The following is a 16,275-nucleotide window of genomic DNA, read 5'->3' on the forward strand; positions in this document are numbered from 1 at the left end:
ACTTCTAGCTGACCTAATATAGGTTTGTGTAGGGAAACTGCACTGCAACAGCCTCAACCTCTGGCCACCAGCAGTAACTTCATACATGACTTGAGCTCTCTGGGCTCACCAGTGAACACGTTTTGTCTCCTTTTCTTATTGCTGTCAGGCTGAGGAGAGCTGGCACATGCTGCTGCAGCCTCACCAGGCCCAAGCAAAACCCCACTGAAATCAGTGTCCTAAAGAGGGTGTGAAGGACGGGTGAGGTGGTGGCTGGTGTTGTGCTGAGGGGACACAGAATGGCAGCTGCAGGGTACCACAAAGAAGCTCAACACCGTGCGCTGCTAACAGCATGACAGGTAGTGGGATGTCAGTCTGCTTTCACTTCCCAAACATCCCCACGGTTTGCTTGGTGAATAAACCTTTCCTCATCGCTGTTCTCCTTTTTTCCTCCTCTACCAGTGTTCATTTTAGCCTTTTTTTTTTTACAAAAAGGCACCCCCACTGGAGTCCTTTGCTGTCGGGAGGCAAGAGTGCAATTTAGCTGGTCCGCGGCCGTCTGTTTCCATTCATTCCTGAGGTTTTCCAGCTGCCCACGAAAACAATGCACTGATACACTCTGGGTGGACTTGAACCATGGCCAATGCAGAGGGTTAGGTGGGGCCGGGAGATCCGCAGGGCTTTGTGTCCTACAGAACGGAGTGGATATCAGCGCCACACGGCCAGAGGCACGATGGCCAGGAGCACGGAGGAGCAGTTTGCTGAGTTTTGCAGCCCACACGTGCCAGGTCGAGCATCCAGCTCCTCGCCAGGCAAATATCAGCAAACTCAAGCATCTAAGGGCTGGGATTAAAAACAAACTGAATTTCAAGGAGGTCTGGAGCTGTTTGCACTTTTCACGGGTGTGAGGTAGACAGATCTCATCAGAAAGGATGTGATATTTAGCTATTTTTTTTTTCCGTTAAATTCCCCTTTTCTCCTTTTATCGTCCTTCTTGCTCATGCAGAGGCATGGAGTGAGTAATAAAAAATGCTAACAGCACAACTCCTTGATTTATACCGCCAGCAGATCTCAGGCAGAACTCCCTGTTGAGTTGGAGGGAACAGCCTGATTAAAAATTGATGCCACAATATGGTCTGTCTTAGCAACGACACTCGCAGGCGAGATTCATCTAGGATATAAACCGTGACATTTAAAATGCCAGTTGGGTGAAACTTGACCAAAAATATAAAAAATACAAATCGGTGCGCGCAGCCCCGGGGAATAAAGGCAATTGCCGTGCCGCTTTATGGAGCATCGCGTGTGGCTCACTGCAGCCATTAAGTCATCTTCTGCTGCCTCTTTTCTGGCCTCAAGAGGTTAAATTCTTCCCAGAGCCATCCACCGGGGTGGGAAATTAAAAGTGAGTGTGGGTGCCACAGAGCTATGTCGGCCTGGGTATGTGGGTGAACTCGGTTTCGTGTTGTTTGCCTGAGAGGTCCAATGGGGTGGATAATGAAGGGGGTCGGAAGAGGAATGTGCTTTCTGCCCAGAGTGGTCTTTCAAGCAGGCCTTTGCTTATTTGTTGGGGGAGATTACTCACAGGGTCACCTGGCAAAAATGACTGGAAGTTATGAAAGAAAGGGCTTCCCGCCAACTATTTAGGAGAAAGAGGGAGAGAAGTGGAGAAGAAACAGAAGAAAGAGCAGCGAGTTGGCTGCAGGGCAAGGGACATTTTGTGATTCGGGGGAGAAGCCAAGAACCAAGGCTGTAAAGGGAGGGAGAGGACCCTGGGCTCCTTAGGAGGCTCCGTGCTGTGTTCTGGTGACATTCGAGCACGAATGGAAAGCGGAGGCGAAGAAAAAAAGGCACGGGAGCTTAAATGTGCCTCATGGAGCCTTTATGGCAGCTCTGTCTGTACCAGCAGAGCATGGGCAGGGGTGAGCATGAAGCCTGGGGGTGCTGCTGGTGGAGGCCCGGCTGGGCCTCCCCGGCCTAACGCTGGGCCTCAAAACATGGTTGTCGTTTGTCACTGCTCCCACAGAGGTGCTTTTAGGGCACTGCTGAGATAACCCCATAACTCCCAGCCCTCGTTGAGCCAGAAGGGCCCTTCAGCGGCCTAGGTAGGGCGGGATGTCGGAGAATTGGGCCTTGAGCACCCCAAGAAAGGCACGGACGGGCCCAGCATGGCTCCCTGCGGCTCGCACCACTTTGGCGAAACATCTGCTTGTCCGAAACACAAATCCCTGCCATACCCCGAGCAGATTCGGTTCCCCCCGAATGCAATCGGAGCTGCTGCATCTGCTCACACCACAGCCAGGCTTCAGCCCCAGGAGGATGAGGCCTTAGCGAAGTCAGGCCGAGCTGCCTGCTCTGCCTGACGCTCTCCTGTGAATAACTTTTCTTATTACACCTCTCTGCTCCGGCGCCAAACCCCAAACAGGCAGGAAAGGCATCCAAAATTCAGAAGAATTATGACAGAGGCTCAGGCATCGCGGGGTTTTGGAAAGGTTATTCGTTTAGTAAAAAAATAAATAAATAAATAAAATAAATGTGCAAATCAAACTCTCTGGCAGCTTTTGTGTGATGATAATCGTGCTGATTAAGTGTTTGAGCCTCAGGAAATGCTGGGAACGGCGCTAGGACCTAGGAAATAACCACTGCGAGCTGTTGGAAGACAGCTGCGGGCTCTTCCTGTTCTGCTCTGTAAGTGATCCATCTCCTCTCACAGATCTGTGCATTTTGGATGCAATTGCACAAAATATGCATTACTTATGGCCATGCAGATAAATACAGAGGAGACCAGCAGTTGTGCTGTTAACCCCTCGCATCCCCCTTAGGCCTGGACGTGCAACGAGGCAGCAGCAGAGTCAGAGCTCAGTTTTACCTACAGCTGACTTTGATGAAGCCACAGCTACATTAGCTAAGGGTATTAAGCTTAGGGAATATATTCTTCCTCTCCCTCTCTAAATTTGGCTGTGGTTTCCATTGCCCTTTGCTGATGAGGAAGGTGCTCATTCTTATATCCGTGGTGGTGAAGCCAAGAAGAAGCTGCTCAAACCAGTGGCCTTGATTCACTTTCAACCTTAAATTTGATGTATCATCTACAAGAAATCAGAACTCTGCGCAGGTTGACGTGAGTGCTCGATGTATTGAGCACAGAGTTGATTTCCCAGGAATTTACAGTAGCCCAGAAAGGGGCAGGAGGAAAGGATGAGGACAGAGGAGATGCTGTTTACCTTGGTCAGCTGCTCTGGGACTTTCCTCCCCCCTCAAGCGTGGATTTCACAACAAAACCACTGAAATGATAAAAACAATAGCTACTTTTCTGTGGCACTGCTGAACTATGCAGCCTCGGAGCTCCTGCAGGGGAATGGAAATGTGAAGAACAATCTTTAACCATATAGGAACGTATACGCAGTGTTGGCCAGCTATTTGGCAGCCGTAAATCAGTGCAGTCGGGCTAAACAAACTCGATAGTGCTACGTGGCTTGCTCAATGAGCCAGCTCTGCACCAGAGCCCTGCGCCAGGCTGTGGCCCTCTGGGACCGGCTGCATTAGCCAGCACACAGCTCCGGGACTGCCTTAATTGATGGTAATTGGCACTGCCTGCCTTTGGCGTTGGGTAATCGCACTTTGGGACTGGGAAATCAGAGCTTCCCCGCCGCTGCTGCACCCAGCAAAAGTCAAGAACTGCAAAAGGACTGAGGCTGGAGTCTCCCGAGACAGTTTTGAGTCTTTTCCATACAAGCTAAAGCATCTGCTCCTTCTTTCAAAAGCTGATTTGGCCCCAAATGGAAAAATCACTGATTTGACTGTTTTTATTATTATTGTTAGTGGTATTATTCTTACGATTACCATTCCTTCGAACTAGGTCGTGGGGAAAGAGCACCTTCTGTAAGAAATCAGTGCAAGCTTTGAGAATCTGGTAACCTCTGCCCTCCCCTTGACCTTCCAACATCTTGACTGTAAGTTTGACCTGAATATTCAGATGCCAATTTAAAAGGAAAAAAAGAAAAAAGAAAAAAAAAAAAAAAAAGGAAAGAAAAAGGAAAAAGAAAAATACCCCAAGAACTGGAACAAGGGAAACTCTGTCTGGTATTTCTTTCCAGCCAAAGAACTCTTTAATAGCAATCTATTAGACAAATCCCAGGCCTGGGGGTCTGTTACAGAGTTTTTGGATCCTTACCAGACTTTCTTTTTTTTTTTTTTGTCTCCAAACCTGTGTTGCCTGAATGCAGCTGAAAAGGAGAATCAGTCAATGCAGTCAGAAGGTTTTCCAGTGCTGTGGAAGTCCCTGTTTCTGATGGGGCATGTCATCTTTTATTGTCAAGGGAGCTGACTGTTATATAGCTCTTATTAATAAATTATAGAAAAAGACGTCTGAAACCTGTGAAATGCAGATTGCCAGCTCTGTAGTAAGACCTGAACTGAAACGATAAATTCCAGAAGCCAGAATGGTGTTTGCCTACTTTTTTTTTTTTTTCTCTCTTTCTTTTAAAGGTAGAAGATAAATGAATCTGGCCCCAGCCCCCAGTTGAAAAAAAGAAGTTCTATTATTATTATTATTCTCAGAAAAATAATTTCAAAGGACAAGTCAATAATAGCAGGATACACACAAAATAAAACCTTTGGAATCCTGTTATTATTATTATTGTTATTGTAGGTTCAGATGACTCAAATGTTATTATTTTCTTCTTGCATTACCAGCCAAGAAAACCAATGACAACCACATAAAGCTCTGCAAATCTCAGCAGTTTTGGTTCCCACTTACATTACTGGAACAGCTGCTGCGCTCGCATAGCTGAGCCGGTCAGCTCTGCGTGTGGACGGGACCACACGGTGCTTTCTCACTGCGAAAGCTCGAGGATGATTTACGCCCAGGATTTATGTTCATCCCACCCTGCAAAGCGGAACGGAGCCTGGAGAGGCAGGCATGTCACCGTGTCGGGGCAGGCTCGGTTATGTGCTGGTGCCCCGTGACACACAGAACATAGAGAAATCATTCACGGAGAGGGTAAAGACTTCTTTTGGTGGTGGCTGCCTTCATGAAGGCACGCGAGGAAGAGGATGATGGCACAGACACCTTTTCAGGGGTGATCAGTGACTGATCCTTCAGTGTCCCAGACCCTGTGCTGCCCTAGCAGGATCACATAAAGCCATCCCTTCCAACAGAGGGGAAGGCGTTAGTGCATTTTGGACGGTGTGAGTGCAGGTGTGAATGCCTACCCCAAGTGCAGCCTTACCACAACCCACTGGAGATCATCCTATTTAAAGAAGGAATCGACATTAACCATTTCAGTATGATTTCGGGTTTCCTCCACGCACAATTTGACTGCGAACACTGATGCATCCCTCCACGTGCCAGCACACTTGAAGCAGGGCAGCTTGACTCGGTTACAAATGGATTAGTGCCAAACCACATCAAGACGGTCAGCCGTCCGTGGAAAACACGGCGTTCCCATTTGCTCCTCCCTGTTTCTGTCCCTCCATGGAAAACTAAAACCCTCCTGTCCTTTTCCACGCTTTCTTCCATGTGTGTGTGTTTGGTTTCCTTCGTTGTCACCAATTTGTCACCAGTTGTATGGGAACGGCTCAAAACTGTTATTGCAGCTCCTCTACTGATTGAACGATGGCTGATATGGAACTTTTGGATCAAGAGGACACCAAGCCACAGCCCCTACAGGAGTCCCTGTCACTGGAGGTTGATTGAGCTGGCTTTAACCTCTCCGATAGATCAGGGGGGTTAGGAATTGCCATTTGTGATGCTGAGGATGCTGACCACATAAGGCACACAGATATCATCCGCCTCAAGGGCTTCTCAGCTCCGTCAGATTTACTCCTGGGCAATAGTCTGAGCCCATGGAATGAAAATCCCCAAGCCAAACCTGTTTTCACCCCAGGCAGCTTCTCCTTAACTTGAACACAACAGGGAAGAGAAAGCTAAAACCAGACTTTGCATGGGAGTCAGAATACCTGTCCACAAAGAAAACAGCTCTAGCAGACATGGAAGAGTGAATTCATTGCTACGTGGTCCAGAGAAGTGGCTCTGGAGGAAGAGAAAAGAAAGCACAGGAGGGTCTCTCCATGCGCTGGGTAATGTAGCAATGCAGAAGCACTGTAGCTGTGCAGATGTCTTCCACAGATTCATTTGCAAAAGATATTCCATCAAATTCCCACATTATCCAGCTACAGAGAAAGGACATTCGTGTATAAAGGCATTCTGGCAGGAGCTACTTGCTTTGGGGCCAGATGTAATTCAAAGTTATTCTGAATATTACACTGCAGCAGCCTGGCCAAGCCCAGTAATGCTGATTATTAGGGCTTTCCTGGCTTTCCAGATGGAGCTGATTTCATTTAGTTCCCTCTCTTGTAATTAATAACTTGCCCCTTTTGTTCAAATTTTTTTTTTTTTTCTGAATCTTTGTTTCACCCTGGCATTTTGTAGGACGCTTTCCAATTTACTTAATCCTTTGCTTGCTGCCTGGGTGCACGTAGCAGAGCTCGTTCAGCCGTGCATTTTAACACCATGCGGCTCAGAGCTCTGCTCCACGATTTCACATCCACTTCCCAGAGGGCTGGCACTTCTGTCACCGAGCTCAACCACACAAATCAGGCCGTTTCATACCCGAGCAATGGCAGTAATCTTAAGAACAGCCACCACCCTAACCGCCAGCGTGCATATGGGATCCGTACGCTCTGTCCTTTAAACAAGTGCAGATTTAGCAAGGAGGAGGAGGGAAGGCGAGCTGCATCCCCCCGCTGCCAACGCAGTGCACGTTCTGCAGCACCACCAGGCTCGTGTCCACCACATTTAGCTTTCAAAACAACAAAAAAAAACAGGAAAAACTCAATTCCCTGCTGCCAGCTGCCAGTGATACAACGCTTCTACATACGGAGGATGGTTTTCAATGAAGTGTTCCCATGAGGCTGGCTCCTTGCGCTGGGAGGGTGCTCGTAAATGGGATCTCACGTGTTAATAAGTGATGAGCGTGTGGTCTGGAGGCGTAGCACGGACATGTGTAAGGCGTGCTCTAGGTAGCTAAGTGCTGGTTACACGCAACCGCACAGCTTAACCAGGCTGTTTCTTCTCTGATTTTAACCCTAGCAGGGTTCAGCCCAGGGCTGGGGCTCCTGGCTACCTCCGCAGTGTAAATAATGAGTAGTAACCCACCCAAACCCATAAAAAACCTGAATTTGAAATGTTTAGAAGGAGTGGACCTGCATGCAGTGCCTGTATGGCTGAGTGGGGCTGTACATCTGTGCATACGTGCACGGTCCCACACATCGTGTTAAGGAAGGGGAGGGATGGCCGTGCTCCCCCCTAAGGGCTGAGCCACCGCAATCTGGAATCCGTACAGCTCAGCTCCCCGGGGTTTCTCAGGTCTGACCCAGCTTCAGCAGGACAGCCAAGTGTGGAGAAACCCAGGTGTGCGGATTTCTGGTCTTAGACCGCTGCTCTCGGGGGAATTGGGGTGGCTGGTTTGGATGGTTCCTCGTTATTTTCCTCGCTTTTGTCCTCCAGCCACACAGAGCATCTGGGATTCCTGGTAGGGCTTCTTTAAAACCCTTTGTTTCTGCTTCCCATGAATGAAACTCCTTTAAAGCTACTCACAGTTCAATGCCCATCTTTCTTTGGGAGCACATTTGTGTTTTTTTTTTAACAGATTACTGTCCGGAAGGTCACAACAAAGAGCACCGCGTGTGACTGAATATTAACTTTTCGTATGAACTCAGGAGCCGATTAGAGCTTTCACGAAGCAAGAGCAATGCTAATCCTGGAAGAACTCCTAAAATCTTTCATAAGCTGCATTTAATTAAAAGAAAATGAAGTACGCAAGAGTTGATGCATGAGTTGTACGTTTGTGCATCCTACTCAATGAATGAATCATTTCCCTGCCTTCTTTTCCGACCCAGAAATACCTTGCAATCCATCAAGGATGCTTCAACATTTTTAGGGTCCCAGCAGACCGTGTGTCACTGCAAGCCACCCAGGACATGGCCAGCACAGTCTGGAGCTGTTGTCCATCGGGGGACATCACTGCCTGTGTTGCTGCTGAGGGAAATGTCAGCTGAACCGTTGGTAGAGTCACTCTGTAGGTTTTTTAAGCTGTTTCCATACCCCCTTAACACATATGTGACCTATGTGGGCACACTGCATGCTTTGCTGCCCCCCCTAAAATGTTTTTATTTTATTTGGAAGCTGGTTTTGATTTGGTTTTCAGCGTGTGCTGATCTAAGCTCAGAGTAAGTCAGGAGGAATTATTTCCATCGCCTTCGAACCAGGACCAGCGCCTGGCACTCAGACAGTCCCTGTGGGTCCATCAGATTGGGGCACGAGCCTCACGTGTGTCCCCTCATGGCATGAGCAGCTCGCACCCCTCCGATGGATCACAGCGCGTGTGTGCAGCACCCTGACCCCCTGCAGGCATCAGGAGCCGGCTGGGTCCAGCGCGTGGTGGCCCTGGGTGGGACAGAACAAGCACAGCTCAGAGCAGAACCACACTGGGAGCGTGTTTTGAGGTTTCTCCAGGTCTCCTTGCCACCACCACTTCTGGAAGGAGATCTGTGCCATCACCCCGTGTCCTCCCTATAGATCTCTGCACCATGGAGAATGAAATCCCAGCGTGTAACTCAAGCTTAGAAAGGTTGCAAGCCCATTCCCTCCTGAACTCATACAATTGATGGAAAAAAAAATGTGCTTAGAGCCAAAAGCTGATGTTGAACGATTTATTCCTCAGCCCAGATGGCAGGAAGGGGGCGATGCCCGGCCTCAGTGGCGGGGTGAGAGCTCAGCTAGACGTAGTTGACGACTCTCCTGACGGACTGGACGCTTGAGCTGCAGGCCTGCCACGCTCTGAAGCTGCTGAACTCGCCCCGCTCCACCACGTACATGCGGCCTCGGTAGTTGGGCTCCTCGTACAGCACCCACCTGAGCAGAACGGGACGGTTACCTGCGGCCCTACAACCCCACTGTGCAAGCTGGGCTTGGCCACGCGTTGAGCAGCTGCATTTAGGGGATTCCGTGCTGCAAACCACCAGGCCCCACAGCCCCATTCAGCACACAGAAAGCCCCCAGAAGAGTTTCCAGCACAGCCTGGCAGTCACCCTGTGGCCAGCTTGGGCAGAAGTTGGTTTGGGTTACAGCAGCAACAAAGCCTGGAGGCAGAACCTTCCCCCATCTCATTGCTGTAGGAATTGCATGTTTTTGCAGGAGCAGAGTGAGATGTGACAAATCTGATCTTCACCAGACACAACAGAAACAAATTCACAGCATTCAGCGCTAAAGAAGGACACCAGTCCCACAAAAAATCTAATAAATTAAAATTTTAAATCATAAAACCAAACTTCAGGGGCCAGAAGCGAGGCAAGTCTGAAGAATTCCTAAAGGCTGGACAAGTAAAAATTCCTGGGGTGTACCCCAAAAGGCCCCTCAACCCCTGGGTAAACACATTTGGGACTGTAAGGAGAAATATCCTTCCTGCTGCACTGGAAATAAACCCTACCTCCTTGAGCTGCCTCTCTAGCTGCGATGGGAACCATGTCTCTAGCCACACTTAATCATTTCTCTTTTTCCTAGGAATTCTCTCTGACGTTTCCTAACAGGGAGCAGGTTAATCTTCCAAATCATTTGGTTTTTGTGGTCGATCTCTTGTCAGACATTCAGCTGTGACATCTTGGTTAGGACCTACTGCATGTGGGATTTCCAGGGAGAAAACTCCTTTAAGTCCTGCACGGGCCAGTGACTGCTGAGCCTCCAGGGTCAGACAACAGCTGCTGAGCTCGGATCAGTCTGACCCAGAGCTGAAAGCTGCAGCCCTTAGGAAAAAAATGTTGTTTATAAAACCAGCCATCCATGAGCATAATCAAAAAAAAAAAAAAAAAAAAATAGAAAAAGCTTAGAGCATTTGGTTGAGCCACCCCACAGACTCTGGGACACATCTGGATTTATTTTGCACTTCTGGAGGGCACCCACCCATGCGGTCCCGGTGGTCCTGCATCACCAAAATGTGCCCAGCCGAGACAGCTGGCTCCTGAGCGTTCCCTACAAACAACCAAGTTCATTTTTTGGCACTTTTTGAGGCCAGTTTCTATCCGAAGCAGAACTGCGAAGTCATCCTCAGGCTTCCCTTGAAGGCTGCCCACTGCTCGTGTACCGGCAGGGTGCCCTGAGGCCATGTGCACCCTCAGTATCTGACCCTTCAGAGAAGGTACTCAGCTCTTCAGCTTAATTAAGAACAATTCACACCATCATCATTCTCCTCTGAACACACCCCTGCCTTATTCATAAGGCACGCCTGGCTTTCTTCCTTTTCTACCCCATCCCATTCAGCAACGGAGGGACCCCAGGGAACAACGTAGTGCTAGAGCAGCCCATCGTAGCCCCAGAACCTCCGTGTTTCTCTCCAGGCCCATGGTTCACGTGTCCACGGGGTCAGTGGAGCAGCTGAGCAGGCCCTGGGGCAGATGGAAGCGGAGAGCACGACCTGCTCTGGTGAGAGCCCAGCGGTTTGGGGAGCCCCCCTGCTTAGGGAAAGGCAGCGAAACAAAAGAACAGAAGGATGGGATTGAAGCGTATTGGCAGTGCAAGGTGATGAGTGAGGACTTGTACTTAGCTCTTCCTCTATTCCCTAAAATTTACGTTCTCCCAGAACATCAGCAACCAAGGCAAGGGAGTCGGTCAGCCCAGAAAGGAGACGATCCCGTCCTGGAGCCCAGCAGGGCTGAGCGGATCCAGGCACAGAGCACACAACCCCCAGCATCTCCGTGCTGCGTTTCATTAGCCCGTAAACCCAGAGGATGCTGGAATGAACCTCGTGTGGATCCCCGTCAGCCAAACCCAGCTGCTCGTGCTGAAAATCCAGCAGGGCCTTGGCTGCAGGAGACCTGGCTGCTCGTGGCCAGGGAGGGACACCGAGAAGAGCAGGGCTGATGGGGGCAGAGGAAAAGACACAGGCGTTGGTGGAAACTCACTGCTTCACCCCAAAATCATCGTGGCTACTAAAAATCACCCTGTCCTGTCTGAAGGGCCTCGGTAATTAGCACCAGGAACACTCAGCTGCGATGAAGTCCACGAGGTGTTTACACTGCAGCCCATGGCTTGGGGTTGCCTGCTCGGAAGGGCTGTTTCTCGCTCGCTGTACCCACACATGGACCACAAACCTGGGAATTTCAGCCTCTCGGCCTCAGGAGGAAACCAAAAACCTGCGGTTTGCTGACCCAGCTCTTCCTGAAATCTCTTCCTTTGCTTGCTCTGAGGCCGGCCGATGGGTTGGGTGTCAGAGCCCGGTGGGTGCCGCAGGTTCAGCTCTGATTGAGCAGTGGGGCTCCATCCTTCCCCATGTGGGATTCGGGCAGAATAAAAGTTTGGTTTGGTTTCTCCAGGTTATGTCGCTACCGTTCAGAAAAGCCCTTTTTTTTAGGCGTTCTCTCCCAGACCGTAAAACAAATTCAGCTTTTTAAAGCTGTGATTTCCAAGCCATCCCCTGCAGGTGGGAAGCGCGAGGCCGCTTGCCATCAAACTGCCAAGCTCCCACGGAGGCAGCAACATCTCCGAGTGCCCCAGAGCAGATCTCTCGTTCCCAGCATCACCCCAAAAGCTGCACCAGCACCGTTTCTGTTCCCGTGTCCCCAGCCCCAAAGGGAAAGCAGGGAAGGTGCCAGCACCCTCAGTCCCACACAATGCTGAAGGCGGGTGCTTCTCCGTTCCTGCCTCTCCATCCTCTCCATCATCACTTCCCACAGGCACGGCCACCCCCGTGAGAGCAGCAAGCAGCATTTTCATGGCACGTGGCACCATCCGCGGGCTTTGGAGGGGAAGAAAATATTTCTGCATCCAACCAACGTCATGCAACGAGGAGGGAAAAAACATTGGAGTGAGGTTTGGGCACTGCTGGGAGCTCAGAGGAGCCCTGCTTTACGTTGCTCCTGGATGCGCAGGGTGATACAGACCTGCTTGTGATCTGGGGATGAGCTGGAAAGAGCCTGCGGCTGAAATTCGCCTCGTTTCTCATGACTGCATCTCCTCTGCTCTCCAAATGGCCAAAGCAGGACTTTGCCAGCACCAGGCAGAGCTGCAGCACCTCTGAGGACATCTGGGTTTATGTGGTCCATCCGAAAGAGACATGTGGTAAATGAGTGGTCCTACAACACTTAGCACACTCGTGGGCTCTCTCTTGGCTTTATGGTGCTGGTTCTCCCCCACTGCTCAAATGACTTTTTCTTCAAATGCTCAGGGCTAACAGAGTTCCCAGTGAGCTCAAGAAATAAGGGAGGGAGGGAGGGAGAAAGAGAGATAGAGATAGAAAGAGAGAAAGAGAGATAAAGAGAGAGAGAAAGAAAAAGGGAAGGGAAGGGAAGGGAAGGGAAGGGAAGGGAAGGGAAGGGAAGGGAAGGGAAGGGAAGGGAAGGGAAGGGAAGGGAAGGGAAGGGAAGGGAAGGGAAGGGAAGGGAAGGGAAGGGAAGGGAAGGGAAGGGAAGGGAAGGGAAGGGAAAAGAGAAAAAGAAAAGAGAAGAGAAGAGAAGAGAAGAGAAGAGAAGAGAAGAGAAGAGAAGAGAAGAGAAGAGAAGAGAAGAGAAGAGAAGAGAAGAGAAGAGAAGAGAAGAGAAGAGAAGAGAAGAGAAGAGAAGAGAAGAGAAGAGAAGAGAAGAGAAGAGAAGAGAAGAGAAGAGAAGAGAAGAAGAAAAAAGAGAAGAGAAGAGAAGAGAAGAGAAGAGAAGAGAAGAGAAGAGAAGAGAAGAGAAGAGAAGAGAAGAGAAGAGAAGAGAAGAGAAGAGAAGAGAAGAGAAGAGAAGAGAAGAGAAGAAAAGAAAAGAAAAGAAAAGAAAAGAAAAGAAAAGAAAAGAAAAGAAAAGAAAAGAAAAGAAAAGAAAAGAAAAGATCGAGTTTGAAGTTTCATGCACCTTCAAGGTATCCCAGAGCTCTTGTAGCCTTTCACCCTGCAAAAATCATGCCCTTTGCAGCAGCTCTCATTCCACACTCAATATTGGAGTCGCCAAAATCACTATTAGAGTCGCCAAAATTCATCTTTAAACCCCAGGCTTGACTGACACTTTCAGGCTCCCCCAAACTCCTCCAGCACCAACAGGTTTTCCCCCACTGGCTCCTTTGCAGCCGCATCCCTCGCCCTGATGCTGGCCCTGTAGGGCACGTGGGAAGGGACCCCGTGGGTACTCACGCGCCGTCGCCGTACACCTTGATGGCGTTGACGCAGGGCTTGTCCCAGCCCTGCCCCTGCAGCGAGGCGCAGTCCTCAGTCAGCTCCAGGCTGCGGCCGCTGAACCGGCTCCCCTCGAATATTTCCATTCTGTAGTGCTCGCCGTGCTGGGGGCAGAGGGAGTGGAGTCAGCCAAAAACCAAACCAAACCCAAACCCAATCAGCCCACGGTTTGTTGTTCCCCCAGCTCCTGCGAGATAAAGAGGGGAGGGTGTTTTGGGGTGGAAACAGGGGGAAAAAAAAACTCGTGCCATAACCTCGTGCCACCTCCCAGCCACATCAAGCTGCAGCCGCAGCCCACCTCTTCCCTGTGAATCCCCCCCCCCAAAAAAAAAAAAAGATGTCATAATGTTTCCCCCAGCTAATTAATTAGGAATCTGTGGTTCCGCTGTGCCTTTCTTGAAGAAGAGAAGTGAAACAGGGAACAGGAAGGGAAACCTTCACAGCGGCATCGCTACGTGAGCCCGTGGGGGTGAAATGAGGTGAAATCCTCCGGGGAGAGTCCTGCAGCCCGCTGCCTAGGTTCGGGGGGGGCAGAGTGAGCTGAAAAGGGTTTCTGAAGCCGAATTCAGGGAATACCTAAACGTGTGCTTCCTATAAACCACGCCGAGTCACGGAATGGCTGGGCTGCGGTGCCAAACCCCACAGCAGGCGCCCGAGCAAACATTCCTCCGGGAATCCGCGCTGCTGAAAGCGCTCACGGACATCCAGTGGGGGAAAAGAGGGGGCCAGGAGGGGAGGAGCACCCCCTGCCCTGGCTCTGGGCCCCGGGAAGGATCCCTTCGTGTAGGGACCAGCAGCAGGAGCGGCGAGCCATGCCCTGGGGTGCTTTGGGAAGGAGGTGCCCATAAAGTGGCCCATGAGAAACCCCTCCAGGCCCAGGTGGGCTGGGTGGTTGCCCGGGGGGTCACAAGGGTTGGGAGAATCAGAAAGGGAGAAGGAACCCAGCTTCACTTCTCTTGGCTGCTTTTCTATCTTTCCAATTATGCCTTCCTCCAGGTGGTGCTTTTAAAAGCTTCCTGAGGGGAGGGCTCTCCCTTTGGGGGAAAAAATCGGTGGTAGCCTGGAATTATTGAGTTTTTTTTTTTTTTTCAATAGCAGAGAATTCAGATAAAATCCACCTGGAGCAGCTGCCCCATGGGTCCGGCTTGGGAAACCCCTGGGGCTGAGCTTCTGGGCCCCCGTTTGCCCCATTACTGAGCCTCCACCTTGAGCATCCCGCAGCAACCCAGGTGAAAAAGGCGCACGGTGCCATCAGGACGTCCCCACCTCATCTGCAAACCACATTTGTAACCCCATTCCCATTGAGGCCATTGCATTTGGTGCCCTGTGGCATCTCCATCCCCTCCAAGGCTTCATCCACACCACGTAAGCTCTCGGCCAAGCCGTGGGTGGTCACTCACCATCCCCACGGGCCGGCAGGAGCCCAGGCGGTCGCCGCGGCCGTTCCAGCGATGGAAGTGGGGGTACTCGCCGTGCTCCAGCACGTACTGCTGCCCGCGGAGGTTGGGGTGGGCAAAGCAGACCCAAGCCCCACTCCGGACACAGATGGAGTTGACCCGGTTGAGGAACCCTCGGTCCTGGAAGCTGCAGCAGGTCCCGCAGACGTCCAGCCTCCTGCCCGTGAAGCATTTCCCTTCGTAGAAAGTGATCTGGGGTGGGGAAGGAGAAGGGCACGGTGGTGAGGAGCAGGGCACAGCCAGGCCCCGATGTCAAGCCGACAGGAGCCTTTCACAGATGCATCATTTCGGGGTCGGTTTGTTTTTTAGCCACTTCCCAAGAGGAGCATGCACGCAACCATCCCCGGCTTTTTTTTTTTTTTTTTTTTTTTTTACGAGCTGTGTTTGTTTTTCTGGGAAGGCAGCGCATCCCGCGTGCACGGCACTTCTCGCTCCCCCACATATTTCCAGCAGGAATGTTTAAACAGGAAGCTCCGCTCTCAAACACGGCTCCTTTCCCTGCACCCTCTCCATCCCTTCTACCAAACCCGTGCCATGGGGGACGTCATCCCAGTCCCTACCTTCACCCCACAGAAACCCGGGCGAGAGCCGAGCGGTTGGGTTTTACTCACTTTTCCTGAGTACTGAGACATTTTCTGCTGGCTGCTCTCCAAGACCATAAAAAGGGGAAGCCAAAAGCCAAAACCACGGAGCCGTCGGCCACCCCGCTATATAGCAGCGGGGGCAGCCGGGGCTGCTGTCGCGAGGGCTTTGGGACAAAGCAGCAGGAGCCGGGGCTTTGCGCAGCTGTGCTTAGTAGGCAGAACTGGAGGTACCGGGGCCTGCTGAGCGCGGGGTTTTGATTTCGGGCAGACGATTTAACAAAAGATTTGCTTGGCAGGGCTTCGGTCAATTAGCGGTGTGCATTTACTGCTCCTTTTTGAAGGATTTCTTTCTTTTTTTTTATTTTATTCTTATACAGAGCAGACAACAAGAAAATAAGGAGAGTGAAGCCACTCGAAGCATGGCTGTTTCTTTACCAGACGGCTGCTGCTTTTTCCCAGAGCATTCCCCCACTACTGATGTGTGGCAGATGTCCTTGGAAGACTCCTCGCCAGCAGCACGTTGTGCTCCATCCATCAGAAAAATGGTTTCTTGGTCGACCTTCCAGCCCCGTTAAATGGCACCTCTGAACACCATGGACCTCGTCTCCTCCGAAATACAGCAGCTGGGCTCACAAGCTCACTCGTGTTCCTCATGATCATCGTTTTTATGAGTTTCATCTTTCAAAAGGCATATATAAGGCAGGATTAGAGGGATTTTTAAGCAATACCATTGACCATAAATTAATATTTCCCAAAGAACTGCAATTATGGCTTTGTCACCGTAGATGCTCTGCATCTGGCACCTCAAACACCACCTCAGAGCCCTGGCCCAGGCAGCCCAGAGGCTGTGGGGTCTCCTCCTTGGAGAGCTCCAAAAGCCGCCTGGCCATGGGCCTGGGCACCCTGCTCTGGGTGGCCCTGCTGGGGCAGGGGCTGAGCCCAAGGGACAAAAGCATCCATTAACTGACTTCTGAGGACAAAAAGCCAGGGAAAGACCCAGCCCACAAACCCCACGGGGTGGATGCTTCAAATCTGTCCCCAAAAATCCCTTCCTGG

General features: G+C 50.8%; 1 protein-coding gene across 4 annotated transcripts; it reads right to left on the reverse strand.

Annotated features, from left to right (window-relative positions):
* Positions 1 to 8,674: 8,674 nt before the first annotated feature.
* Positions 8,675 to 15,827, reverse strand: CRYGN (crystallin gamma N). 4 transcript variants are annotated; one of them, XR_014689771.1, is made up of 5 exons: positions 15,247 to 15,827; positions 14,579 to 14,827; positions 13,137 to 13,282; positions 9,465 to 9,769; positions 8,675 to 8,890 (listed from the first exon to the last, which is right to left on the reverse strand). XR_014689771.1 is itself a non-coding variant. In XM_084510025.1 (4 exons), exons 1-4 carry the CDS (start codon positions 15,292 to 15,294, stop codon positions 8,755 to 8,757), a joined length of 579 nt encoding a protein of 192 aa, XP_084366151.1. In that variant the 5' UTR covers positions 15,295 to 15,827; the 3' UTR covers positions 8,675 to 8,754. The 4 variants fall into 4 exon arrangements, 3 of the variants coding, with proteins under 3 accessions (XP_084366151.1, XP_084366152.1, XP_084366153.1); XM_084510025.1 differs by lacking the exon at positions 9,465 to 9,769; XM_084510026.1 differs by having other exon boundaries at positions 8,675 to 9,769.
* Positions 15,828 to 16,275: the final 448 nt, after the last annotated feature.

The sequence above is a fragment of the Aythya ferina genome (assembly GCF_964211825.1).
Source record: "Aythya ferina genome assembly, chromosome: 2".
NCBI classification, from domain to species: Eukaryota; Metazoa; Chordata; class Aves; order Anseriformes; family Anatidae; genus Aythya; species Aythya ferina.

Excerpts from the sequence above, each read along its gene's own strand:
- CRYGN (XM_084510025.1), bottom strand. The coding sequence starts at position 15,294 with ATGGTCTTGGAGAGCAGCCAGCAGAAAATGTCTCAGTACTCAGGAAAA. Across the intron at positions 14,828-15,246 it reads TGTCTCAGTACTCAGGAAAA|ATCACTTTCTACGAAGGGAA; the intron begins GTGAGTAAAACC and ends TCCCCACCCCAG. Across the intron at positions 8,891-13,136 it reads AAGGTGTACGGCGACGGCGC|GTGGGTGCTGTACGAGGAGC; the intron begins GTGAGTACCCAC and ends CGTTCTGCTCAG.